This window comes from Xiphophorus hellerii, chromosome 7 (genome assembly GCF_003331165.1).
Source record: "Xiphophorus hellerii strain 12219 chromosome 7, Xiphophorus_hellerii-4.1, whole genome shotgun sequence".
In the NCBI taxonomy this organism is placed as follows: Eukaryota; Metazoa; Chordata; class Actinopteri; order Cyprinodontiformes; family Poeciliidae; genus Xiphophorus; species Xiphophorus hellerii.
In genome coordinates, this window is record NC_045678.1 from 6,286,286 (window position 1) to 6,313,828 (window position 27,543).

At 40.7% G+C, this 27,543-nt stretch overlaps 2 protein-coding genes and 1 long non-coding RNA gene across 4 annotated transcripts in view; 1 reads left to right on the forward strand and 2 right to left on the reverse strand.

Annotated features, from left to right (window-relative positions):
• The window catches only part of tent5c (terminal nucleotidyltransferase 5C), a 37,146-nt gene extending 24,745 nt beyond the window's left edge, over positions 1 to 12,401 (reverse strand). Inside the window, exon 1 of the mRNA XM_032568167.1 lies at positions 12,304 to 12,401. Within this exon, the coding sequence (XP_032424058.1) occupies positions 12,304 to 12,343 (40 nt within the window). The 5' untranslated portion in view covers positions 12,344 to 12,401. The remainder of the gene's footprint in view (positions 1 to 12,303) is intronic.
• Positions 3,315 to 27,543, reverse strand: part of man1a2 (mannosidase, alpha, class 1A, member 2) — a 137,176-nt gene continuing 112,947 nt past the window's right edge. For both annotated transcript variants that reach the window (XM_032568166.1, XM_032568165.1), the window contains exons 12-14: positions 25,026 to 25,198; positions 12,304 to 12,419; positions 3,315 to 9,721 (exon numbers count right to left, since the gene is read on the reverse strand). In XM_032568166.1, the coding sequence (XP_032424057.1) occupies positions 9,586 to 9,721; positions 12,304 to 12,419; positions 25,026 to 25,198 (425 nt within the window). In that variant the 3' untranslated portion in view covers positions 3,315 to 9,585. The remainder of the gene's footprint in view (positions 9,722 to 12,303; positions 12,420 to 25,025; positions 25,199 to 27,543) is intronic.
• LOC116723344 (uncharacterized) lies at positions 5,770 to 27,464 on the forward strand. The gene is made up of 4 exons (XR_004339965.1): positions 5,770 to 5,891; positions 14,163 to 14,180; positions 26,964 to 26,977; positions 27,454 to 27,464. It is a non-coding gene; the product is annotated as an uncharacterized LOC116723344 (long non-coding RNA).

The window sequence follows — 27,543 nt, forward strand, 5'->3', positions numbered from 1 at the left end:
TAAAAACACAAAAATAAAAAGTCATAAAAACAACAGTCACCAGTATTGAGAAACTAGTAAGCATTAGACTTTGATGAATATCATCATCAAAATCATCAATGCACATCAAATATGTTGGTCAATGATACAATTATTTTGGTTCAAAAGCAACTCTAGAACAAACTATTACTGGAATTAACTCTACATTTCCTTCTACATAGAAAGTATTCCTAGAACAATGCTTCTGATATGTATAAATGTTTTTAATATGCATATCACAAATTGCCATCTTCTTAACGTAATGATCAAAGCTTTTGCCAAAAGTGATTTTGATACGACAAAGAAAAAGACATACGCCATTATTTCAGGGAGGTGATGAAATGCAGGTTTTGGCAGTTTTTCCAGTTTTAATGAATAATTGCTTTGGATTTTCACAGCAGAATTGCATAAAAAAAAACTGTATTGTATTTTGGTTTAGGCTGTTTTTCATATTACACTGGAAACTTCCCCACAAAATTCCCTATTAGAAAATTGATGGGGTGTGATATTTTTCCTGGGGTTAAGAACATAATCCAGTGAAACAGGCTCCTTACCGTCTCAGGTAATTTAGACGTGGATCAATCACGAGAGAAACCTGCGATGTTGTGAAATCTAACTTTTTTTTTTTTTTTTTCCAATGAAGTTGCTTCAGAAAGGAGCAGCCTTATCTTGTGGTTGAAGACCGCCATCACAGCACACCGTTTGTTGATTTACATCAGCCAACTGTGAAGTTTTCACAAACGGCCCAGAACTGCAACAGATGCTGTTCTGAATTGTTAAAGACGGGAGGCATGATGGGTATTTTAGGTTCCTTTAAAAAGATCCCGATCTACATTGAGGGTTGGTCTGACTTTTTGTGACTGCTGCTTCAAAATCAACAGAACAATAAACTACACCCACATGAAGGGAGTCAGTTACATTGATGATGGTTTTTTTTATTGTCTCCACTGTATTTAAACTTTTATTCTTTTCGTACCGTGCTCTGTAGCATTTCACGTTATCTCAACATTTCTTGCAAAGGCTTTTCTTGTTTTTAAATGTGCTGCAGAAAAAAATGGTGCCGAGAGAATGACTGCAAGTGCTGCTGCAGCATCTTTGAGTTGGTGGAAAAAATGGGTTGCTTTCCTTAATAAGTTGAACAAGGTTTATTTCAGTATCAATGTTGTTACCTTTCTGAAGTAAAGGGTTAAGTCAGAAGTGATTTTTGTGATTCAGGCAAATTTAGGAAGATGATTTAAACAACACAAAATAAAAAAAATCTTTTTTGGCAAAAAAAAATGAGTTAGGCTATTATTTTAGGAAGGCGACAATATGTGATTATCCTTCTTCACATTTAAATTTGCTGAAATAAAACATTCAAATCTACAGCCAACAATTATTTGTTTTGCTCCTGACCATTAGGCTGCTATGGGAATTTGTTAAACAGTCATATTCAAAAAACTAGAATATGCACTCCGATGAGACTGAATTTTCATAATACACATACCTTTTAAAAATAAAAACCATTAAGCAGCTATTAAACATACTGTTCATGAAGGCTACATTCTAGTAAAAACTTGATAGTAAAGCTTCCTCCATTAAAAATGTGTTATTGTTTTATTTGTCTAATGTAGTAATGGTAAGTGTTGGAGATATGGCAAGTCATATGGTCATAATTGTGTATTTACGCTGTGGGTTATTAAACCCCTTAAGGGCAAGACGTTTTATTATAAGAGGCCAGGCTTGTTGTTTGATTAAAGGACAAAATGGTTTGTCGTATCATGTGGCAGCATTAATGAACCAGCCATAACAATATCATTTTGCACGAAGCAAATAAAAATTCTTCACAAAGATTTGTAAAAACAAATTAGCTTCAAGTTGGACAATGATCATAGTTAACAGAAATAAAGGCTTGAAAACGTCCATCTGTGTGTAATTAAACTATATATAACGTGTTTCACTTCGTGACAAAGTCCCTGAAATAAATGGGCTTCTAATATTCCAACTTATTGAATGAGTGTGTGTATTCATTAGGTCAACAGCTGTCTGTGAACCAGATGGTGGCGCTATAGGAAAGCTCCAGAGCGCGTTTCAAATCAAACCTCGATTCTTACGGCGTTTTAAGCTCACATTCAGCTCGTTTTAGGTTGAACTTTCTTATTTTATTTCAGAGGTCAACATTTGTGTTCTAAAACGGCAACAAGCGTTAACATTTACTCTGCTCAACAGACACTGGAGCTCAAATTGCCCATAAAAGACGGAGCGATGTGCCCGGTCGTTCATTTCTAACAAGTTTATCTCGTTAGCGACGGCCTCGGTCGATCCACACTAACAGGAAGCGGGTTACGCCGTCTGTTCTTTTACAACCGAGCTGAAGAGGCTTTACTCAAGAGATTTACTTTGGCTTTGAGAAATGCTGCCGATATTTCCAGCTGCCTGTCGGACTCGGTAATGCTCGGAGTTAAACGCCAGTCCTTCCGGTCTCATCAGTGGCCGTCACAGCGACCACGTCAGCGGCGACTGAAAGCAGGCACGTGCTCAACGGCCATCTCTCAACCATCAAATGCAGCTGGGACCACTGCAGATGATGTTTCACTTGAAAAGGTCAATTAAAGCGCAATCAGCCGCCTGGATTCAACAGGAGACGCTGAAGAAGCTCAAACTGAGCTTTCCTCGAAACGGAATATTTTTCTGCGGTTGAAATATGTTCTAATATTGCTAGTCAGTCGATTTTCTTTTGAAGTCCCAGGAGTCATTTCAGGGAAATAAATGAACAGAGAAGAGAGCTGCATTAAAAACAATACTTAAACGAAACGGTAGAAGTTCAAGCGTCACAGAAAAATAAAGAAATGCTGAAATGTAACTCTCCGTGTCACGGCAATTGTAGCCCCACCAAGAACAAATGCAGCTCTTGCGAAACATTTGTGTTTGTAACACGCTTCTTTAGGGCATCAGTCACGTAAAGAAGTGTGATTTGTCTCCCCACGCTGCTCTATTTTCAGATTTATTGGTATTGATTGATGCTTTCATTGAACAGACAGTGGAGAAGATACTGTAGCAAACCTAACAATCTTGACAGCACAGACAGTTTTGGCTGGTTTTAAACATCATTAATTGGAATTTATTGTGGCAATGAATTAAAAATTCTATCAGGAGAAATTTATCACGATAAATGATACACGATACAATAAATGCTCACTACTAGTCAAGGATATGGCACCAGAGTCCGTCTAATAAAGTTAGACTGGTCATCAAATCAGCTGCAATATTTAAATATTTGCTGCCGAGTTTAATAGAAAACACAAACGGAAAACATATCACTTTTCATAACATCTTTATTGGATGTGTCTCAGTTTTAAACATATTTACAGATACTTTAATCTTACTTTGTAGCTCAGTAAAAATACAAATACAGAACACTCAGTTTTGTCAAAATCAACGTTGCCGCTGCAGCGACCTGATGGTTTCCTCCTCAGGATGGACTCGGTGGTGATGATGTGGCGTTTAGGGGGAGGAGAGAGCAAAGTCTGTGCTGCATCAGTGAAGTGACCGATGGGTGAAATGAAATGAATTCAACTCTATCGACGGGTTTAACGATGAGCACACATGAAAAAGAGAAGGAAGAGACGAGTGGGGGAAGAGAAGAATGGTGGTTTCAACGCCTCAATTAAATCTTCAGAGGAAATCCTCAGCTTTTACGGTGCAGCTGCTAACTTGTGTACATAATGTAACCACGTCTCGCTGCGCTGCCGCCTATTTTCTTGAAAAAGGAAAAAAATAAAAAATAAAAATCTCAAGTTCTGTTCCTGGTTATCCACAAAGAAGAACGCCGATTTAGAGTTGAAATCTGGGCCGGGTTTACCTGAACCGATCAGAAGGAAAATCGACACAAAGAGAGAGCGAGAGAGCAGAGCAGAGCGGATCCAGCTTGATGAAAATACTTACAGTGCCTTAAAAAAAACGGATTCACACCCCCAGAACTTTTTCACACGTTGCCACAAACTTCAAAAAGAGTTTTACTGCGGTATCTTCTGGTAAGTGCAAAGGGAAAGTTATGTTATGCTGGGTTCTAAACACGTTTCCCCCCCCCCAAAAAAAAAAGTGTATATGTACTCAGCGCCGCTAAATAACAGTGTCTTTAAAGGTCTCCGTATCAGTCCATCTGATATTTATGTGGAGTATTAGGGTTATCCTGATCCGATACGGACATCAGAAACTGGTCCGATTAGACATCAGGCCAAGAAATAAATCGGATTCCATCATTATGCAGCTAAAATCTCAGATAGAAGCGCTCCGCTCCAGGACTCCGCTCCAGGATTTAGTCCAACTCGGCATTTTAAGTCAGTAATTACATAACACTGATATTTAAAAAAGTACTGGCAGATTTTTTAAAGAAATGTTTTCCATGTGTTACGTGAGATAATCTGCCAGTGAAACTAGTACTTAAAAAAAACTTAATGTGAAGTAATTATTGACTTAAAACAAGCTCCTATCTTGCTGAAAAGTTGCTTGTGAGTTAGTTTTGTCGTATTTCAGTTGTACTATGATGTTTGCACTGCAAACTGGAGTAAAAATATTTGGTAAGATTTTGTATTTTTGCAGTGATGACTTAGTCACATGTAATGCAATCAAGAATCTTAATTGAAAACTGAAAACACTGAAAAGGAAGCAGGATAAACCCGCCTCTTTCTCAATAATGACAAAATTAATTTTCAGGGCCGTATACAATAAATCAACAACATCAGTTGAAACCAATGTATGGTTCTCATTATTAAATAAGAAGTGTACAAGACTGAATCATTTTTCCTCAGTAATTGTTTTGAATGGATTTATAGTAAATCACTTTTCATCTCCTCATCCAAACAGTTTGTTTTAAACAGTTTCCTTCTGTTATTTCCATTTAAGACAACTAACTTTTTGGAAATTAATTGGCAATGATCTCTTTCTAGCTTTAAACACAACTAGTCGCATTTTTAAATAAACCAAATCCATTAGTTTGAAGATATTTGACAGAATAGATTATTGTTAGTATGTTCTATAAGATTTATCTTATGCAAAATTCTGATAGCTTTATTTAGTGTCACTAAGGTTTAGTGTTGGTTTTATATGTGTTTATATGCGTTTTATTAATAGACCGCTATACAGTAATATATTAATTTGATATGGAACAAGGAATTAATATGTATAGAGTGTTTTAAATAAAGTGAAAAATCTGTTAGAAGTCCTATTGTTTTGAAAAGTTTTCGCTTTATGTATTTTATATAAGCTTTTCAGTCACATTTATGATCCTAAACAATCTCTATGGACATTATAACAGAATCTGACTTGAGCTTAAGAGCAAATGGCTAAAGCTGATAGCGACACGCCTCAAAACACCAAACAGAACAGAGTAGCATTTTCCTTCCACCTCACAATTACGCACTAAAAAAAGGCATTAAAGTTCACATAAAAGAGAAAATGTAAAAATGTTCAAGGGGGGCATCGACACTTTAGGAAGGCACCGACTGACATCATGGACATTGTGGCTGAAACAGGATGAAGACGGTGTGCTGGCCTGGTTTCACATCTGAATTTAAAAGCGGTTCAAAGGTCAGGATCAGACCGAACCAGGTGTTGAAACAAAACACTCCGTCACCGCGACGGAAACCGCGCGTGAACCTCCTGAGGTTTTCACGTCGGTGCCACCACCACCAGGTGCAGCTGGGAAGCCCGGGTGACCGGCTCTGACGTCACCAAGGAGCGAAACAGTAATAATGATAACGGCAATAAAAATCCCAGCTGACACTTATGTGCATTTTAGTCACATAAATATCAGGTAGACTGTTTACTGATACAGAGACCTTTTAAAGGCACTGTTATTTAGCGGTGCTGAGTACATACATACATACATATATGTACTGTATATGTATGTATGTGTATCATATACATATACAGTACAGACCAAAAGTTTGGACACACAGTTGTGTCCAAACTTTTGGTCTGTACTGTATATGGTACACTTTTTTTTTTTTTTTGCGTTGCCGCTGCAGGAATGAAGTTGCTCTGGTCCTGGTCCTGCCGTACTGAAGTAAACATTATTTAGCATTGTTCAGCTAAACGTGTTTTCTGTGCTGAAAGTTTTTGAAATGGGAAAAATATTTTTTTTGGAGCTCTAATCAAATGGAAACATTTTAATAATAATGAACAGAAGTGAAATGATTTGATTATGCAACACATGTTGACAGGAGAGTTCCCCCGTTTCCGTTTTGTTTATTCATTCCTGCCTGGCGTCCGAACCGCTTCCCCCTGTGGTCGGTTCACCACGGGTCATTTTTGGCGGATATCGTTCAGTTTTATTCGCCCTCTCGCATCGCTTTACACCAACTGGCTCGAGTCCGGGTTTCTTTTTTATTCCATGCGACTGCGTGTTCGTTTCCTCGCCTCTGTCGGTTTCGGGTCAGTTTAACGAGGCGGGTTCAAGCGCCGGCCACGTCGAATGTTAAAACGCTCGGGACGGGATTTATGAGAAACAGGTTCAGAGCTGAGTGTTGTGTCAGCGGTAAAACACTCTGGAAGGACGACATGAGGAAGAACTGAGCTCTCAGTGTGAGGTACGGATGGAAAAGCGGCTAAAAAGAGCTAAAAAAAAACCAAGTAAAACTTCTCAAAGTGTAAAATTTAATCATAATCAGTACTTTTTAAAATATTTTTTTAGAGCAGAGAAGTAATTTTAATACGTACTAAAGCACTTCAAATGGGGAGGAGCGACCGTATCTGGATGATGTGTCACATGGAACCAAAGAGCTTGTTGTAAACAAAAAACTGACAAAGGCTTTTCTTAAGGTGAATATATGGCAGTGCAGGAAAAAAAGATGGAGTGAGCGCTCTTGCTTTCCTTAAAGATCTCTCTTTATCAAACCACATTGATACACTTAATATCTTGGCTTCAGCCCAGAGCCGGGAGGACGGGGAGACAATTCCGACCAAAGAAGAAGAAAAAAAAGTAGCTAGTGTAGAAAGCTATGTGTTGTTTGTGAGCATAAAGTTCTCAGGCTAGAAATTTTGTTGTTTATTGGCGTTTGCCACTTTTTATGTAGAAAACATCTGATTTACTTTGATAGTACTGAGTTATATCAATAAATCTATTCATATAATATTCTTAAATCTCCACGTAGCGTCTGAGCCAAACAATGGATCATAAATCTGAATCGATTCTGACTTTCAGAATTAGGTGACATGTTGAAAAAATAAAAATAATTAACTGTAGACAAAGTTTACAAGACTGACAGGGACCAATGAAAAATGCTGACAGCTACACTGCTGTTCAGTTTAACCCTTACAAGTAGAAACATTGGTGTTCTGGTGACGCACTAGTTTGGAGGAAAGTCCTTCAACACCCCTGTGTTTACCATGGTAACAAAGCTCGTCTGAACTGCGGTAGAAATTTTGGCTCCGTCCAAACAGAAACGAACGCGCTCAATTTTTGTAAACAGTTAAGAAAAACGATGTGTGTCAGCAGCACCACTGAAAATGCTGTAGTCTGTATGACGAGACCGATGGTGGCGCTGTGACACCACTACAGAACGAAGCGAAAAACAAAGAATGACGCCATATTTGTCATTTGTGGAAATGAGGCGCGTGCTGGATAGAGAGAGAGAGAGAAATGGCGCTACGCCGTCATAGCTTCAAAACTAATGTAGGTGGCACGGTCAGACGGAAACACTGAAATGGACTCTGAAACCTGGTTTCAAAAATGATCGTCCACATAGATCCGGCGTTTTGGGAGACCAGAAACGGACGGTCTAAACATCCAAAGAATCATTGCGGATACAACTAAAATCTTCTCTATGTGGGCAGGGCCCAACTTTTCTTGAACGCTGCCAGAAGTTCAGTATTTTTGTATTACGGTTTTTGTCACTTTCTCAGGCCGGGCTCACCACAAAGTGCTTTGAAATCCCTGAGTCGGGTGCCAGTCTACTAGATCTCCAATCTACTGCTCTCAAAGAGCATTCCTCCTTACTTTCCCTTTCTTAGTAAATAAATCAGAACCTAAATCTCCGCCTGATGAGTTTCAGCTGTAGCTGTAGCAATCACTGCTTTTAATGGGTGACTATTGAGAGTTTGTTGTTGTGTACGCAACAACTTTTCAAAAATATTTCTTAATTTTGAACATGGAAATGAATATGAACATCATGAGCTAAAAGCAAAGGAGAAATTGTAAAAACAGTATAGGGCTTTTAGCATTTTAAATGGCATGCCGATAGCCTTAAAGAGAAAATATTGTAACTTTTCTGGAGACATTAACTATAATTTTGTACCATGTTAAAACGTTTTATGCAGCTTAGCATTTGTTGAAAGCAACTGAAGGTTGAATAATTTGACATCATGAGGATTTGAAGAGGTTGAGGTTAAAATCAAATCAAGAAACTTGGATTGTTTTCACATAAAGATGGAAACAAGCAACAGCATGACTGATAGATAGTGGACAGACATAGAAAATGGTAGATGAAAGCTCTGCACCGAGGAGTATTGTAATCATTTATTCACCTCTTTCAGTGCTACACCACTCTACTCTTTTGTCCTTAGAGTTTTCCCGTAACAAAGTGCACAAACAAATGATTTAAAGCGGAGCCATCGACACAAACACGTATACCAAGAAGCGAGGTGTCACTGAAAACTGAGGAAACGAGAAAATCTGAGAGAGGACGGAAGGAAAAAAAAAAAAGTGACGGGACGATGATGGGGGAACCTGTGGAAAACGGAAAGAAGAGCAGCATCCGGTGAAGTAGCAGCGGCAGCAGCAGGATGGTTTTAGGATGGGATAGAAACTGGTAAGACTGGTACATGGAGGCCTGCTGCTGTTCTTCTTTAATTACTTTCTCTCAAAATGGTCCATAGCCAAAAAAAATACCAGCTTTATATTAGGTGGTTACTGCTGTTCTCACCTGCTTGTAAAGAGGTGATTTGATTACAGTTTGAGGTCTTGGACCATCTGATGATCAAACAGGAAACGGGTTCGGGTCATGGGGGAGAGGAGTGGAGGGCTTTCATACAACCCTGTGTCTCCATTAATGCAAAAAACCTCAAAACAAAAACATCTCGTTAACAGACCCTGTAAAATGTCCACTGGTCCGTTAGCGTGGAGGGGAAACAAACCCTTCAAGTGTCCGTTAGCATAATCCTTCAGTTTGCACTTCTAGGGCCTCGGCTCGAGTCAGTATGGAGGACGTTTGGTCAAATCAAATAAAAAAACAAAACAAAAACAAAGCCTCTCGTTTGGAGCTCTTCGATTCAGAGCCGAGAAAAGGCTGAGCAGCACACCCACCGTCTGTCTGGTTGAAGCAACGAACACACGGATCTATAGTGAGAGTCGGAGAGGAGGACACAGAAATAGGAGGAGGAGGAGGAGAAGAAGAAGAAGAGAGGGAGATCCAGAGAGTCGGTCTCCGTCTCCTCTGGCTCATGTCTGCAGTCCGGACGCAGATGAAGAGTTCCCATGGAAGTTTGTCCAGTGTTGGATGGGGGTTGGTGGGCTGGGTTGAGCAGAAAGGTGGCGCCCCCTGGTGCTGTGGAGGAGGAGGAAAAGGAGGAGGAGGCGAGCCTGTGCGCCTACCGCTGAGCGGGCTCGCTGCCGGGCAGGGTGATGTTGCCCAGGTGGAGGACGGGCAGCGGGTGGGCCTCGGTGTTAAAGACCCAGCTCTCGAACGGCATCAGGTCGTCACTGGAGAACAACAGGTACAGGTACCTGGGGGCGGGGCATGGCGACAGGGAGGGGGCGGGGCATGGTGGAGGGGTGGAGGAGGGCAATGAAGGGGTAGGTAAAGGGAGTAGAGGGAGAAATTAATCATTCAAAATGACAGCAAGCCCTGAATAAAACGCTGTTGTTATTGCTACAAGGTGTTTATGAAGACAAAGACATTTTTGTTTCCTTTATTTAGAAAAAATAGCAACCTGTTGCTTTTTTTTAATATTAAGATAAATCAAATTAAGATGACGTGAACATAAACAAAACTAAAATGTGTCAAAAGAGTCCAGTGTAGTCCTTTAGGTATTTGAAGTTCTAAGAGCTTAAAATATTTAAACATGAACTTTGCCAACAAAATACAATAAGGATTTTAATAAAACGTCCGGAAAAGAAAAGTTTAAATCACCTGAGAGAAGCTAAAACCCCGTCACTCTTCAAAGCAGAAATAATTTAGTGTAAACTGTGCTTCGTTTGTGCTGCAATAGTTTTTGTTCGTGCCACAACTCATTTTGATATGTTAATAAAAGTTTCCTAAGGTCATAAAAGGTCAACTGGCCCGTCCCACCAAACCAGCTGCGTTTGTGCTGCATTCATTTTTAAATTATTGATTAAAGTTTTCAGAGGTCATAGAAGGTCAACCAGCCCCTCTCACATTTATGAAGCAACAACTCTATTAGACTTGGGTACGTTAGGGGCCCAGTTGAACTATTGACAACTTTTGGTATATCTTAAAAAAAAAAAAAAAAAAAGCGGCACAAACAAAAATTTTAGCAGAAGAAACGTAGCGAAATGATTGGCACAAATTTTGTTTGCTTTCATAAATGTGGGAGGGGCTGGTTGACCTTCTGTGACCTCCAGAAATGTATTCAAATTCTAAAAAAATTTGTAGCAGCACAAACACTTTTTTTTTTTGCTGCACAAACGTAGCACCAATTTCGTTTGATTTGAAGAAGTCACAGAGTGCACAAACCCCTTTTTTAAAATACCAGGTAGAAAACTGTTAGAGACAAAACGACACTCACAGAAAAACACGGTGGTGGCAACATCATGCTCTGGGTTCTTCAAAGGGAACTCATTTTTTTTCTCAACAAAGTTCATTAGTCTTAATCACATCCAAATCAACAAAAGATTTTATTCAAAGAGAAGCTGAAACAGCGTTTAAACTCATTTTCAAATACCGATTTACCCAGTTTCCAGCAAAAGTTACATTATTATTATTATCAAAACCTACATTTGTCAGCACTTCATTTGTTTTTATAAATGTTTTCACATCACACAGTTTGCAAACTAACTCCTTAATTGCTGCAACAGAAGAGGAGAAAAGGCCAAATCCACACGACTGGAAAACGGAGCGACGTGGTTTCCTAAATGCTGCTTATCTGCTGATCAAAGGCGAGCAGCAGCCAATCAGAGCGCGGCTGCTGTTTCGCTCTGATGGGATTCTCTCAGCTGGGACAAACACTGACGGAAAAAAAGATACAAAAGGCCTCCAAACTCATAAGGATTGAAATGTCAGCGTCTCAGGGAGCGGGCGGCCGGCGTGGCAGCTGACATTTCACAGCTCACACACCAAACACACCCACACACACACACACACACACGCTGCTGGCATCAGAAGCCTCGTCGGTGTTCGTTTCAATCCCAGTCAAAAGCCGAGGTCTGATCGGCAGCCCGGAAATGTCACTTTACTTTGGAAGGCAGAAAGGACAGAGCGAAGGAAGGAAAGACAAAATAAAGGAATGAAGGAAGAAAAAAATACAGGACCGATGAAGGAAGGACAGAAAGTCAGTAGAAAGGAAGAAACAAAGGATGGAAGGACAAAGAAAAAGGTTGGAAGGAAGGATGAAGGAAAACAAGTGTAAAGGAAGGGCACAATAAATCAAGGCAGAAAAGAAGAAAGACAGAAAGAACAGAAAGAAGTTAAAGGCATGAAGGAAGGGATGAAGGCCGCAAGAAAAGAACGAGAGAAAGAATAAAAGTAGGACACAAGGGACTAATGTAGGGAAGAAGGGAGGATTAAAGGAAGGACACAAAGTGAGTAAGGGAGGATGAAACTGAGGAGTGAAAAGACACAAGGAAGGAAGGAAAAAAGGACAGAAATAAAGGATAAAGACAAGGCAGCATGGAATTAAAGAAGGAAAGGAGAAGGAACAAATGAAGGACAAAACGTTTAGATCATGGAATAAAGTGAATAAAGTCTGGAAATACAAACACTGTTCCATAATCTATTTCTTCCATATTTATCCAGACCTGGAAAATAGTGAGCTCTAATTCCAAAGGAAAGGAAACCTGAGAAACTGGTTAGAAAAGCAGCACAAAGCCTGAAGGGGATCATTTACACAGAGCAGCCACCAGGGGGAAGCAGTGAACCACCAGAGCGATTCTCCCCAGACTCATTTAAGAGCTGCTGCTCAACTCAACAGTGATGGGATGGAAAACCAAACCAGGGGTTCCCTCTGCATCAAACACACAGGCATAAAGGATCCACTGCTTTGGTTCTGTGCAAAATCCAACTTATACTGGACTTCTATAGGTTAAAGTGTCTAAGTGTTAAGGAGGAAACTGCTTCAAATCAAACTCACTTGAGCGTCTCGGCGAGGAAGAAGCTCTGCTGCACGTCATCGTAGGTCGGGTTGGACGAGTAGACGTCCTTCACTCCGGAGAAGCCTCCACTCACGCGGCAGTACTTATCAATGGCCTGGAGGAGACCGGATGGAGAAAGGGAAGGATGTAAGAGTCTCTTCAAACCTGATAGTGCTGTGGACTCTGTTTCATTGGGGACCAAGATTGCAATATTTATTACATTTTCAGGTGCTGCGGTTCGCTTTCAGACTGCACTGAGTCAAATCAACCAAACTCTTTGAAAAACCTGTTGCCCTTCTCGCCTGTAATGGCGCTACACCAAGAGCGACTGAGGAAAATGACACACAAAACCTGAGAAGACGACACTGAGAACAACTTCCTTCCTGAGCACAACCATGTAAACAAAAGCGTCAGATTTTAGTGGTTGTAGGATTCCTCTTTTGTCTTTGGTAAATGACTAAGAGACATCTCTCCAGCCAGCGTTAGACTGGCTAGCGGGTTGTATTTACCCAGAATGCCTTGCATCATAGCCAGGTCCCTGCTTATAGAGCGGTCTCTGGCCACAAATGAATTCAAACTGCAACAGAGTTCACTTTAACCGAGGATTTCAGGCAGGCCAGAGTTTGCTTTTTTAATTGCGCGTTCCCACTTCCCCAAATGAACCAGATGGTGTAGGCAAGCAAACTAGAGTTTGATTAAAGAGGATTAAACAATGTTGGTGTGAATGAACCCTAAAAAAGCAAGAAGTACAAAGAACGAGAACACGCAGGGAAGGAGGTAGGGAAATCACAAACGTCAAAGGTGTAAAACAAACGAAGACTTGAACAGAAACAAGCGGTGACGTCTAAAAAGAAACGGTCAAAGGAAAGAACGACAGATCAGAGAGGACGACGAAAACGAGAGCAGAAAGGAGCAGAGGAAAGAGAACGCGTGGGGGAGGAGAGCACATTTTAATAAGCTTATAAAAGCACACTGTAATTAATTTCTTTGCTTTAGACAGATTAGAGCTGGTCCTGGGGTGACAGTCAGCAGAAAACGGCTCTACAAAACACAAACGCTTCCCAGCATTTCTGCTCTCCTCCCACAAAAAAGCTCCAGAACGGGAGTAGTCACAGGTCTGCCCTCTAACGACTCAATCTAGTTTAAAATATGTCAGCAGACATATCAGAAATGACTTGCTTTGAGTTATGAGAGTTTGAATTTGTCTCTATACATTAAATGTTTAATTGGAAGGAAGAAGGATGTCACCATCAGGGAACAACGTGCTAAAGTCTGGAGGCTGATTCTGATCCGTACAGACGGCCTGATGGTGAGTAAATCAGGACGGCCGATGGTTGAAATTCCTGACTGGTTTACATTTTGTACAGCTGATGTGTTTGTGTGTCCTTCAACCATAACAGACTTCCGTGACCTGCTGCCGGTGAAAAGTTTTCGTACACCCATCGTGGGATTTTGAAGATCCATTTCAAACATTTGTTGAGAGTTAGACGTCCAGAAACTAAAATCTGGGACACAAATTTAATGTGAGCATTTTCTCTAACTTACAGGGTCTAATTTATACAAACAGGCCCAAATACATTATGAAGGATGAAGGATATATCGGCATTAACATCGGTATCGGTCAATATTACCAGGCTTTTAACATTTTGGTATCGGTCCTATAAATAAAACTGGGCTGATATTAACAACCGATATTTATTTCCATTTTGTTGCCGTTTGTTACTGAAGGGGCAGCAGAAAAGGTTGATCATGCGACTAGCTGAGTCTCTATTGGTCATGTAATTGCACGAATTGGAATTCTGAAAATAAATTTGCTTAATGTAAAAGTGTTAATAAAAAAAATTGTTTTCTGATTAAGAAAAAACTTTTTAATGTGGTTTTGGGGCTGGATGGAAATTAGTGTATTTCGCAAAACTGTAATGGAAAAACATTTTCACATCACAAGTCACATGATCAACAACCGGATGTTACTACTGACGGAATCGACGAAGAAAACAACAGGAAGTAGTTGGATGATGACGGCGCAGCATTTAAAAAAAAAAAAAAAAAAGACTTATCGTGAACAAACTTATTCACGTGTGATTTTAATTGCATTTCTCATGTAATGGAAACACAGCAATTTCAAAATTGTGCATTTTTTCCAATGTTAGCGGAACATTAACAAAGATTTGAGCGCATTTGTAATGGAAACACAGCTTGTGAGTAACACAAAAAAGAATTTCCCTAAAGCCCATAGGCAATGTTTGGGTCAATGAGTTCTTTTCCGTCAAAGTACTGAAAGTGTAGTAAAATAGATATATCTGTAAATATCAATTAACGGCCATATTTGATATAAATAACAGCAATACTTGTATCAAATTTCCATATTTGTGCATCTCTCAGGTGTATGATGCAAGCATACATTCACAGTGGTGTCTTCAGTTGTAGATCTTGAAAAGCAGCTGAAATCCTTTACCGTAAATCCACAAACATTTCCCCAGCGTTTGTATACTGCGATAAGATTACTGCAATGTTTCCCTGCGGTTGAGTTCAGAGCATCATTCTTTGAGGATGTTTTCATTTTCGTTCCTGATACGGACACGGGTTATTTAACACAGCGAGCTGTAATATTCCTACGTCTGAAGACTCTGTCTCGTCGACGGCAGCAGCACGCAGGAATTCAATGGCCGACACTTTTCTTCTCATAGCACAGCACGGCGGCCTTGGGACTCTGAAATTGGACGAGCGGTCAAAGGCACACGAAACCAAAACTCTGCTTGGTCGGCATAGAAAAAGCAGTTCTGTTTATAGGCTGCAATCAGGTTCGCTGCCCGACAGGAAGGTATGTAAACAAAAGAAATGACAGAATGAGGAGAGGTTATGATCTACGGCGTGACATTTCCAACTTAGTTTGTTGGCGACAAGACCAGGGAGAAGAAGTGAGAAAACTGTCGGATTAGACAGCTACTCCAGCTCACATTAAATAAATACAGACTAAAACATAATAACACTCAATGTCATTAAAAGTTTATCAATCGTCCAGCAGGTGATGCTAACGGCCTGCTAGCACATATGAGCTCCATTGATTTCCAAAGGGAACTTATCACAGTAGATTTGGCCGCTGACTAATTCTGGCTGCATTATACTGCGGGACACGGCCTATCGACTTTCACCATTAACACATGTAATTGAATAGTATTATCTCTGCCCCTTGTCTTTTAGCCATTCCTCCATCTCACAAACACACACACTCACTGATCCAGTCCACGCAGGAACGTCCTCGTGCGACCTCGTTGCCGTCAGCAAATTTGCTTCGCAGAGAGTTTGGACCATAATTCCTGATATTCATGGGCCCCTGCAGGCTGGCGTGAGCCTGCACTTTTTGATTCATGGAGCCCAGGCGCTCTACTCCAAACACACACACAAACACATCTATATAAATATACATACATTTTAGCAAGCTAAAAGGACTAATTGCATGTGTTGCTATTTAAAACTAGCTTAACATGAGTTAAATCATTTTTACGGCAATCTTTCAGCTGCTGTGAGGCGAGCGCACCCTTACAATCGGAAGGCATGACCATCTGTGCTAAATTATTTGTACCATTAAACTGTCCATTGGTGAGAGGAGGAGAGGGGGCGGAGGGCAGCAGCTGCCAAGGTTGGACATATTTCACAGAGTAGCAGCCGGGCCTTCACCTTCAAACTCATTTACAAAATGGCACAGAAAGCTGCAAACACACACACACGCAACACACACACACACAAACATGCACACACAGGCTTGTCGCAATAAATTTTGCTAGACGATAAATAGGCCCGGAAATTATTGTGATAAATGATATTATCGTTGTTTTGGACAATTTTCAAGTAATATATTGATTGCATAATAATGCTCTCTCAAAGACAAATACAAACTTCAGTTTTCTAAAGAACGTTTAGAACTGGAAGATATTTTAAATATCTTCACAACAAAACGGAAAAAAAAAAACACACATCCGAAAACATGAATAAAACGGATTATGTTTCTGTGAACAACGTAGCTCCTTCAAATGAATGGAAATGATCAAACTCATTTTAATTTATCATGCGATGAATTGATGAATTGCGACGGCCTTGTGCACATACAAATGCAAACCAGCCAGCATCACCAGCTCATCTGGACGTTTAAGCCGTTTTGTCAGACGCTCCTCACCTGTAGCAGGTTGGACTCCACAAAAGTCCGTTGATATTACTTATAATAATATATAAAAATAATTATTGCTACTTCCTTCATTTTATGATCTTGTGACGATGCCGTCGGCTCCCGTTGCTCGACAATTTTAAAATCGATCCGTAGACAGCGGCGACAATTATTACTTGCGTAGACACAGCACTCCCGTGTGACGCCAACGTTCTTCTGCGAATGCGGGTCACTTTGGAGTTATACACCCATTCTCACAGAAGTCTGACTGAGGTCGCATTTAATTAGCAATGTGAACAACCACAAACACACAAAAGAACCAGACACACATCCAAAAAAAAATCTGATTTCAGCATTAAAAAATTTGGAACTGAGCCTCAAGACTTGTTGTGTGAGCGCAGCCTTAGCTTTCAGCGAACAGAAGTCGACTTTGGCCGTATCAAGTGCTTTTCTTCCATCTCAAACTAATCTGCTCTTTCAACTCTGACCTGTGGAGTCAACACGGTGTCTTCATCCACACCAGTCCAACTCATTGGTTATTTTCCCTCTCAACCTCAGAGATGGGTGGGTGTGTGTGTGTGTGTGTGTGTGTGTGTGTGTGTGTGTGAAACACCTAGACCGAAGTTTACTTTCTCTTGCCCACTCGCGTGTTCAGTTTGAACTTGAGCAAGACGTTGAGATGCCTGAACGAAGAGTTGCTGCCCGACTAGATGTTGGTGTCGACAAGCAACTGAACAGGTGCGTCTAATCAAGTGGCCTGCAACAGTCTGACAGCTGTTTATGTAACACACCGAGGCTCAGGTGCTTGCATGAGAAAGCCGGCTTGCTCAGCTATGTCAGAGAAATGAATTTAACTAAACATACGAGCGGAGAAATGTACTGTAGCTGTGTGGAGCTGAGGCTGAGAGTGTCATCTAGAGAAAACTGCAGGTGTCTGCGAGACGTGAGTGGGTTAGAGTACAGACAGTACCGGAGGAGGAGAGGCGTTCGGAGAGAGCCTCAGGTAATGAGTGACAAACCTGGTGTGAAGACAATTAGTGGAAAACGACGAATTCAGGGAAGAAAACACAAAACCTTTAGCAGCGATGAGGGGAAGAAAACGAAAGTGCTGATTGTTAGAGTTGTGGCATCTTATGGGGAGAAAAACAACAAATCTGAAATACTAGGAAGTGATCACTAGGCTGAGAGTCTATTGCAGGCATGCTCCATTAGATTACATCAGGGCAGTCCAAACATTCTGCAACATGGGTAACGAGAATCTCTTTTGTTATGAAATATGTAAAAACAAACTAAACACGCAATTTTTAATGAAACATACGAGCCTGATTTCTATACAGAAAGAATCTGAAAGTCCTGTAAGACATATTCTGGGATTATAGAATATAATCAAAGTCTCTCTTTTGTTGTTGTTTGAATACTTTTCCCACAGTAAAAATCAAGCACTTTAAAAAACAATATAATTGAACTAAAGAAGACAGACTCAATTTACTATCATATGATATGATTAATTACCATTATTAATAATGTATTGTGATAGTATTTGACATTTTACAGCATGATCAATTAAAATACAACAAAATTTTGTCTCTCAAAATAGTTTTGGTGATTCTAACTCACCTTATCAGGCAGTATTATGTATTCTCCAGGTACATAGTGCTGATTTATAGCACAATCAGATAACTATGACAACTTCAGTTGTTAAAAAAATGCTATACATCAAACATGACTTAGAAATTTGACCTTGTACCTTGAAAGTGGGCCTCTGTGTCTTTAAGAAGCTCCTACTCTTTCTGAAACATCACAGCATATTCCCTCTGTTAACAATTTAAAACTGCAGTTCCACCAGGTGTTTGCTAATTGCTGCTGGCTAGTCTGTAGGAGCTGAGTGGGGGAGGAATGCTCAGTGAGGTGAAAACTTGGAAACTGCAGCTCTGAGGAGGAACTTTGTCTTAAAGGCGGAGCTAGGTCCACCCAGGCGTTTTGCACAGCTGAATGGTTGCCATGGAGACTAAAGGATTTCTCAAACATGCATGAAAGAATCAAGGCAACACTCCAGGTACGTTTTTGATGAGGAAATGAAAGTGGATTTTACATGATACTTTAAATAAAGTTAAAGTTTAGTCTTAACTTCAGACAGTAAAAAAAAACTGTCTAAAATTAGGTGGATACAATTTTCCACTTCAACTGTTGATAGCACTTTCCAAATTTAGGTTTTTAATCAAACATTAGGTTGTACTTTATTACAAAACTTCACAGTTTTAATATCACGTTACACAGAAATCAAGCACTTTCCAAACCTTGAAAACATCTAACTGAAATGCAAAGACTTTCCAGGTTACCAACCCTGTAAAAGTTACTGGATGATGCTCTGAAGCATCAAATTAAGATGTGGTTTATAAGAGATTGCGGTTTTGTTTTTATTTTAATTTTCACTTTAAGGCTGCTTAAAGTGTTTCAGAAAACATTTTCACTTAAAATCCACTGAAACCTCACACAGTCCAGATCAACATGCAGAACTATAACTGCATAAATCTGCCATTAAATAAGAATATCTTCTGTCACCTTTATAACTGTTTACCTATAAGGTTCAACTAAGCAAAAGGAGGTAAAGACGAGGCCTTCAGCACCAGCTCTCTTTAGTGTCACTCAGGATCGCGGCTAATAAACACACCTGCCAGTACATTTGCTTGGCACTTGTGCTCTTATGCTATTTACTCCCACTCAGAAAAACAAAAACAAAGAGCTGCTAAGAAGAGAGAGAGACAAAAACTAAATGACAAGATGTCTGGCAGGAGAAAGGAGAAAAACAAGAGATGGAAAGAAGATGAAAACGATGAGTCTCGCACCGAGGAACCGCGCCGACTTATATAGACGGTGAGCGCTCTAATCCCCCCGTCAGAGGAGGTTTTCAGCTCGGTGCTATTTTCAGATAGCTTTTTATCATAACACACAGGAAGAAGTAAAGGTTATCTCGAAAAAACAAGCAGAAATAAAGCAGATCTCCTGCTTAAAAGACCACATCAAGCAGTCACACGGAGGAGGCGGGTCCAACGGGAGCACACTTTTAACATCCAGCCGTTGTGAGGCAGGATGACGTCACTCGGATTAAATAAACATTTATTGGAGATGAGGTTTATGCTGTGGTTAGAAAGTCCTTGTTATAAAGGATGATTAAAAAATGTTTCAGAAGAAACTAAGAAATATAGAACAAAAGATGAAATTAAGACAAAATACTGGTGTTGAACGTTTTAAACAACATATGGAAAGTGCTTAAAACTTTTCCTGTTTTCATATAGATGTGTGTCAAAGCGTCTCTTTAAAGGGGTAGTATCTATTTTATAACAATCAATTGTTATAAAATATGCTACATGCAGCTCTGGAACAAATGGAGAGCCCACTCCACTGAACCCATTGAAAACCTCATGGTTATTCCAACAAATACTTGTCAGGTCTAAATACCTATTAGAGACAATTTAAACAACACAAGAAAGACAAGAGAGTTAGATTCTGTTATACTCGCGAGGAGAGCAGACAGAGATGTGCTTTTAGTCACAAATCTCCAACCACTCTGCCACACATCTGTCTGTTCCTCTCTTTTATTGATCTTTAGGAACCCTGCCACAAGGGGCGCTGCAACTCTAAAAGGGTGGAGTCAAAGCATTCATCACATGGTTGCAGCGCTAAATAACATTCACTTCTAGACACATGTTATCTATACTCTAAATCTTTCTTTCTCCAGGCACGGCGTTGAATAAGACACGTTGCATAGCTTCAAAGCAACGGCTTTGTATGACAAAGAAGCACAGAGCAGAGTTTATTGTCAGGCATGTAAAACTCTGCTGGGAGCAATTAACACCTCTGTCTTGTAGGAAGTCCTGCAGGGCAACAGCTGCTGAGAGTAGCTGTCACCCCTATTTCCCAGGGAAGTCTCAGGATAGAATCAAAGTTATTTAACACACAGAAACATTATCTAAATGTAACTACAAGGCTACATGATACAACAAATATTTGATAATTACTAATACAATTTACCTAACAATACTATAATAATATTGATTTCTGAACTCATCCTGAGTTCAAACATTAGTATTGTTGTTTCTAAATATGAACTAGTTTCTTTGCATTATTTGAGGTCTAAAAGCACTGCATCTTTTTCGTTATTTTGACCATTTCTCATTTTCTGCAAATAAATACTCATTTTTTTGCTGGGAATTCTGGAGACACGTCATAGAATAAAAGAACAATGTTCATTTTACTCAATCATACAGACAAAGAGTAAAATCAGTGAAACTGATCATTTTAAGTGGGCTCTTAATTTTTTTCCAGAGCTGTATATATTAAACATGACTAAAAGGAAATTTGATTACTTAAAATTGGACCTCTGTCTCTTTAAGAAGCTCCCGTTCTTTTTGAAACTCCGCCACCAGGAAGTCGTCACAACATGGCTCCTCTATAAACAGCTTTTTTAGAAGTTTCTCCTATAATGAGCTCAGCAGATGCTGAGATCCACCAGGTGTTTGCTAATTGCTGCTGGCTAGTCTGAAGGAGCTGACTGGGGGAGAAAAGAGGGACGGGGTGCTCTGTGAGGCAGAAGCTTGGAAGTTTGGAAACTGCAGCTCATTCCAGGTGTTTTGTACAGCTGAATGGTTTCCATGGAGATTAAAGGATTTCTCAAACATGCATGAAAGAATCTAAAACACTCCAGGTGTGTGTTTTTTCCAAAAAGTCACTTGTACATAATACTGCCTCTCTAACCCCCATACTGAATCAGAATGAGCTACGGACGACACTGACTGCAGACTACCTGGGAGACACTAGCTGCTACATTTTACCTGCCTGCTCTCTCTTTGTGCATTCATCGAGGCGATCGTTTCAGACGCGCTCTTTATTTCCTAACGTCACCGATTACATTCATTTCTCCCATTATGACCGATGTGCTGTATTTCAGCTCGTAATGACAAATAATAGCCGCGGTCCTTAACGCGAATTTTAGGCATTCAATAATGATAATTAACCCAATATGTGACAGGAGTCATTGATCTCGGATTTAAAGCGGGGAGCACTTTGAGGCGGACGACGTTCTGTTTGTGACGAGCTTTTAACACGACGACGGGGAGGCTGGAGGAACACAGGTAGAGCAGTTTTATACATCTAGAGGCTATTTTAACAACACCATCTTGTACACGCTGCAGAACAACACAAACGGTAGCCGACTGCACTGCAGAAGTGTTTGTGCTCTTTGAATATTCTCATTTTCTCATGCTGCAACCACATACTTTCACTTTTGGCATTTGATGTGGTAGACCAACGCACGGTGTATACAGAAGAAGAAGAAAATGTTTTTCAGGAGTTAAATTTCATTAATCAGAAGCAGCTAACTCTGCAGAAATAAACAGCTCAGGTGTGAGAATCTGCTAATGGGAGATGTGTATTGAAATTTATGCAAAGGTTGTAAGAAATAAAAACGTTCTGTTGAAAGAGAGTCAGTCATGTGGAGAAAACAGGAAATATTTTTAGGGGAAAAATGAGTTTTAGCTCAAATAACACTAAATATACACTGCTCAAAAAAATAAAGGGAACACTTAAACAACACAATATAACTCCAAGTAAATCAAACTTCTGTGAAATCAAACTGCCCACTTAGGAAGCAACACTGATTGACAATCAATTTCACCTGCTGTTGTGCAAATGGAATAGACAACAGGTGGAAATTATTGGCAATTAGCAAGACACACTCAATAAAGGAGTGGTTCTGCAGTTGGGACCACAGACCACTTCTCAGTACCTATGCTGTCTGGCTGATGTTTTGGTCAGTTTTGAATGTTGGTGGTGCTTTCACACTCGTGGTAGCATGAGACGGACTCCACAACCCACACAAGTGGCTCAGGTAGTGCAGCTCATCCAGGATGGCACATCAATGCGAGCTGTGGCAAGAAGGTTTGCTGTGTCTGTCAGCGTAGTGTCCAGAGGCTGGAGGCGCTACCAGGAGACAGGCCAGTACACCAGGAGACGTGGAGGAGGCCGTAGGAGGGCAACAACCCAGCAGCAGGACCGCTACCTCCGCCTTTGTGCAAGAAGGAACAGGAGGAGCACTGCCAGAGCCCTGCAAAATGACCTCCAGCAGGCCACAAATGTGCATGTGTCTGCACAAACGGTTAGAAACCGACTCCATGAGGATGGTATGAGGGCCCGACGTCCACAGATGGGGGTTGTGCTCACAGCCCAACACCGTGCAGGACGCTTGGCATTTGCCAGAGAACACCAGGATTGGCAAATTCGCCACTGGCGCCTTGTGCTCTTCACAGATGAAAGCAGGTTCACACTGAGCACATGTGACAGACGTGACAGAGTCTGGAGACGCCGTGGAGAGCGGTCTGCTGCCTGCAACATCCTTCAGCATGACCGATTTGGCAGTGGGTCAGTAATGGTGCGGGGTGGCATTTCTTTGGAGGGCCGCACAGCCCTCCATGTGCTCACCAGAGGTAGCCTGACTGCCATTAGGTACCGAGATGAGATCCTCAGACCCCTTGTGAGACCATATGCTGGTGCGGTTGGCCCTGGGTTCCTCCTAATGCAGGACAATGCTAGACCTCATGTGGCTGGAGTGTGTCAGCAGTTCCTGCAAGATGAAGGCATTGAAGCTATGGACTGGCCAGCCCGTTCCCCAGACCTGAATCCGATTGAGCACATCTGGGACATCATGTCTCGCTCCATCCACCAACGTCACGTTGCACCACAGACTGTCCAGGAGTTGGCGGATGCTTTAGTCCAGGTCTGGGAGGAGATCCCTCAGGAGACCATCCGCCACCTCATCAGGAGCATGCCCAGGCGTTGTAGGGAGGTCATACAGGCACGTGGAGGCCACACACAATACTGAGCCTCATTTTGACTTGTTTTAAGGACATTACATTAAAGTTGGATCAGCGTGTAGTGTTATTTCACTTTAATTTTGTGTGTGGCTCCAAATCCAGGCCTCCATTGGTTAATAAATTTGATTTCCATTGATGATTTTTGTATGATTTTGTTGTCAGCACATTCAACTTTGTACAGAACAAAGTATTCAATGAGAATATTTCTTTCATTCAGATCTAGGATGTGTTATTTGAGTGTTCCCTTTATTTTTTTGAGCAGTGTATATTCTTTGCTTCCATTCAAAGTGCTATCTATGGTGAACACATCATTCCCACTATGATAATGGGAGATTGAATGAGCTACAGACAGAAAAGTGCTGGGGGAGAGAGTCTCACAAAACCATACAGTTATTTTGGACTGATTGATTTGTTACAATGGCCCAGTCAAAGCAAACAAATAAGCAACGTTTGGGAGGAGATCTAAATCCAGCAAAACGACTGTTTATAGATGTTTTGCTACTTCATCTGACAGAGCTCGGCAGAACGATGGGCAGAAACTTCATTCACAGACGCGTAGAGAAACATGTTGCTGTTGCATCAAAATGAGGTTTAACAAAGCAGCAACTCAGGAGGGCTGAACATAAACGCAGGCCGCACAGAGAGATGTTTACGATTTTGTAAAAGATTGAGATTGGAGGGGAACTGTAATTTTCTTTCCACTTTCCAATCAGGCTCTCTGTGTGTGTTGGTCGATCGCATTAAGACTCAAATAAAATACATTAAAGTTTGTGCTCTTAATGTGACAAATGTGAAGTGAAGTTTGTGTAGCACAACGAGGCAAGGCCACTTGTCTTACATTTTGTCAAATACCATCACGGAGATCAATCCATCAAATATGTTGCTCAGAGTTCCACTTGCTACTCATCAAAAGTGGATTTTTAGCCTCGATTTAGAGGAACTCAGTGTTTCGGGTGTTTTGCAGTTTTCTGGAAGCTTGTTCCAGATTTGTGGTGGATAGAAGCTGAATGCCTCTCAGAATACTTTTGCACGGCACTGAATCGGTGGCCTTAATGAAAGTAACACAAAATCCTCTAAACACCTAAAATGCTCTTTGTGGCTTATGTACAAGAAAACATAGAGAAGTGATAATGAGGGAAAGATGTTCATCCGTCTACTCTATTATGCAACTTTCATAAAAAAAAAAAAAGAACAGAAAAAACATTAACTACATATTTGGTAAACCTATCACTATGTTCTGACAGCATAAGATTAGACAGATAACATGTGGATAAAAATAGAGCTCCTCTGCCTCTTGGTCCAAGTGCAGAAACAACCAATCAGAGCCAGGAGGAGGGTCTGAGTGCTGTCAATCATGCCTGTGTACGCCCTCGCTCTCTCTGCCAAACCAAAGCCTTTCATCAATGCTAAAGCTATTTACCATGTCCACCACACTTACTGTGTTTTTTTCTGCACAGTAAGCTGTTTCTCTGCTATTAGCACATTTAGCAGCATGTATACTAGCTTTACTGACAGTGCTAAGACCCTCCTCTTGACTCTCATTGGTTGTTTTTGCAGAAGGTGAAGGAAGAGGAGCTCAATTTAATATTATCTTTTTTTTTTTACCGATTATCTGGCATTCTGTAACAAATCTGTAAAAAGTGACACACTACAGCTCCAGAATAAAATCCAAATCATCGTTTGTCTTTACCTGAGCCGCCTCCCAGCCCCACTGCCTGTACTTGGGGTCGTGGGTGAACCTCCACATGTACCAGTAGGTCTCGATGACCTCCGGCCGCAGGATGTAGTACTTCTCATTCTGCCGCACGGCCACCGCCTCCAGGCCGCTGTCGAACTTAAAGGCCTCTGGGCCCAGCTTCAGGACTGGGGTGATGATGATGATGATGGAGGGGCAGAGGAAGAAAGAGAGAGATTGAGATTGAACAGAGTGGGCGGGTTAGGAGGGTGAACAAAGGAGGGGAGAGAGTGAAAGGAACAAATTAATAAGAGTTAAAAGAGGAGAATCGAGATCAACATTATCTTTTGCTCCCTGTTTGTCTTAATGGTCCAGTTGCTGTTGATAATTAGATGCGCAAACACACACACAGACGCACGCACACGTGTAAGTAATAAAAAGCATCCAGCCGCAATGATTTTACTAGCTTTTGTTTTTTCTCAATCTTTTTACATCCAATGTCTTCAGCCAGTTAAGTGTACGGAGGATTGGGGGGGGGGAGCTGACAAAGCAGCGTTTTCGTCTCTGAGCAGATTACAGCGCCGCAGCACAAGCATGGCGAAAAGTTCCCCAAAGGCTGACCGCTCAATAACCGAGAGCCCAAATTTAGACAGCCTGACCGCAAACATTCCCAGCGCGCTCTTCTCTCACCTCCCCTCCGTCTTCATTTGTTGCCGTGGCAACCCCGCTCTCCACCCGCTGCCCACCCCCCGTCTCAGAGCGACGTCACAATTTTACCGATTTGCACATGATGCCGCATCAGACCGCTGACAAGTTTTATTGATTTATTTGATCTCAGTCAGGCTTCGCTGAAGGAGAGGAAAAACTAACAGAGTTTTAAAAAATTAATAAATAAAATAAAAGTTATAAACAAGATGTCTGATGACCATATTAGATGCTAAGCCCCGCCCCAAAATAATGTAAAATACAAGATATATGGCTGGGTCAAAAAAATACCAAGACAGACAATATTTTCTGTTATTTTAGCCTCTTTCCTTATTTCATACCTATAGTAACCCACTTACATCTCTATGGGTGGGATTGAGTTGTTTTATAAGTCTGGAGTGTGTTGAATAAGATCAGCTGCCAACTTAATATGCCAAATAGGCAAACTTATCCATTAATAAATTCATGCTTTCCCAAAAGCAAATAATCCAAGATGGCAGCGGGATGATTAATGGGGCTGAAAATGTGAAAGAAGGCCCCGAGCGCAGAACCCAAAACACCGCTGCACTGAGAAACTTTGGGATTAGAGGAGAAAACTGTCCACACGTGTGTCTTGATCGTTAAAGATCTTCATTAAAATAATGAGCAATGTTGATGGAAATGAATTAATAAGCTTGCCAACATGTCACTGTCAATGTGCGTCACATTTAACATGAAATATGGTTCCAAGAGATGTGTTGGAATGAGATTTTTATGGTGAATTGTATGACGCACGGCACAGCATTTTCTCACCTTTTAACCACAAGTTACAAGTATTTCAGTGGCAACAGAAAGAAGTACATTAACATAAAGTTGGTGGACTGTTTTCCATTTGTTTGTACAAATAAAAATCTGAAACATGAGGTAATGTTAGTGCACATGAAGCCAAATAAATATGTGCATTTGGCTTCATGTTTCGCAGCTTTTACGTTTTTCTGTCAGGATTTTCTTGCGTTTAGCTTCGTCACCACTCCTAGCGGGGGGCACACTTACGCTAATCCGCTAATAGCAGAGCTAATCTTTCGACTGCAAGTGACTAGCCGTTGAAATTCATGCTTTGATTTTGAAGCGGGTGAAAACGGTTGAAGCAGCAGATATGTTTCCTGTCTTCACTTTTGTGATGCATTATGGCAAATTACGTTTATTGTCTACCCAAAATGCATCGCTGTACTTCAACAGTAAAACAGATTAAACACTTCAGTGCTTCAGTTTACACTAAATATGTTGGTACAGCACTTTAGCGTTAGCAAAGCTAAAGTTTATGATTACTGCTTTAAGGTTAGTGCTCCTAACATTTTAGCTACCACACCACTGCATCTTCTCATAAACAACCAGATTTGTTGTTTCTACTTGTCCCATAACTGCCATGTTTTTTTTTTCCAAACAGAAATCTAAAATGTGGCATGCATTTTCACTTTTAAGAAGTAAATCTTTTTTTTCTTGAGCCTCAAAATGATTTACTACTTTGTGTTTGGTCTGTGATGCAAACCCCCCAGAATACGTTGTAGTTTGAACACTTTTCAAAAGCACTATACCCATGTACAGTTTCAGTTTTGTTATTATATGTTTTGCATTGGCAGTTATATTGAACAAATTAAATTTGTTTTTTTTTTAACATATTTGACCAAACTTGGGAAGCTCTTGGTGTATTTCAGTGTGCTGTACTGGTGCAGAGTTATCAAATTAATTTGTAATTCAGTACATTTATGTCGGTGTTTAAAAGAAGAAACGCTTCAAGTAAATTCAGAATGTTTCTCTGTGCTGGATCGGTATCGGCCGATGCTAAACC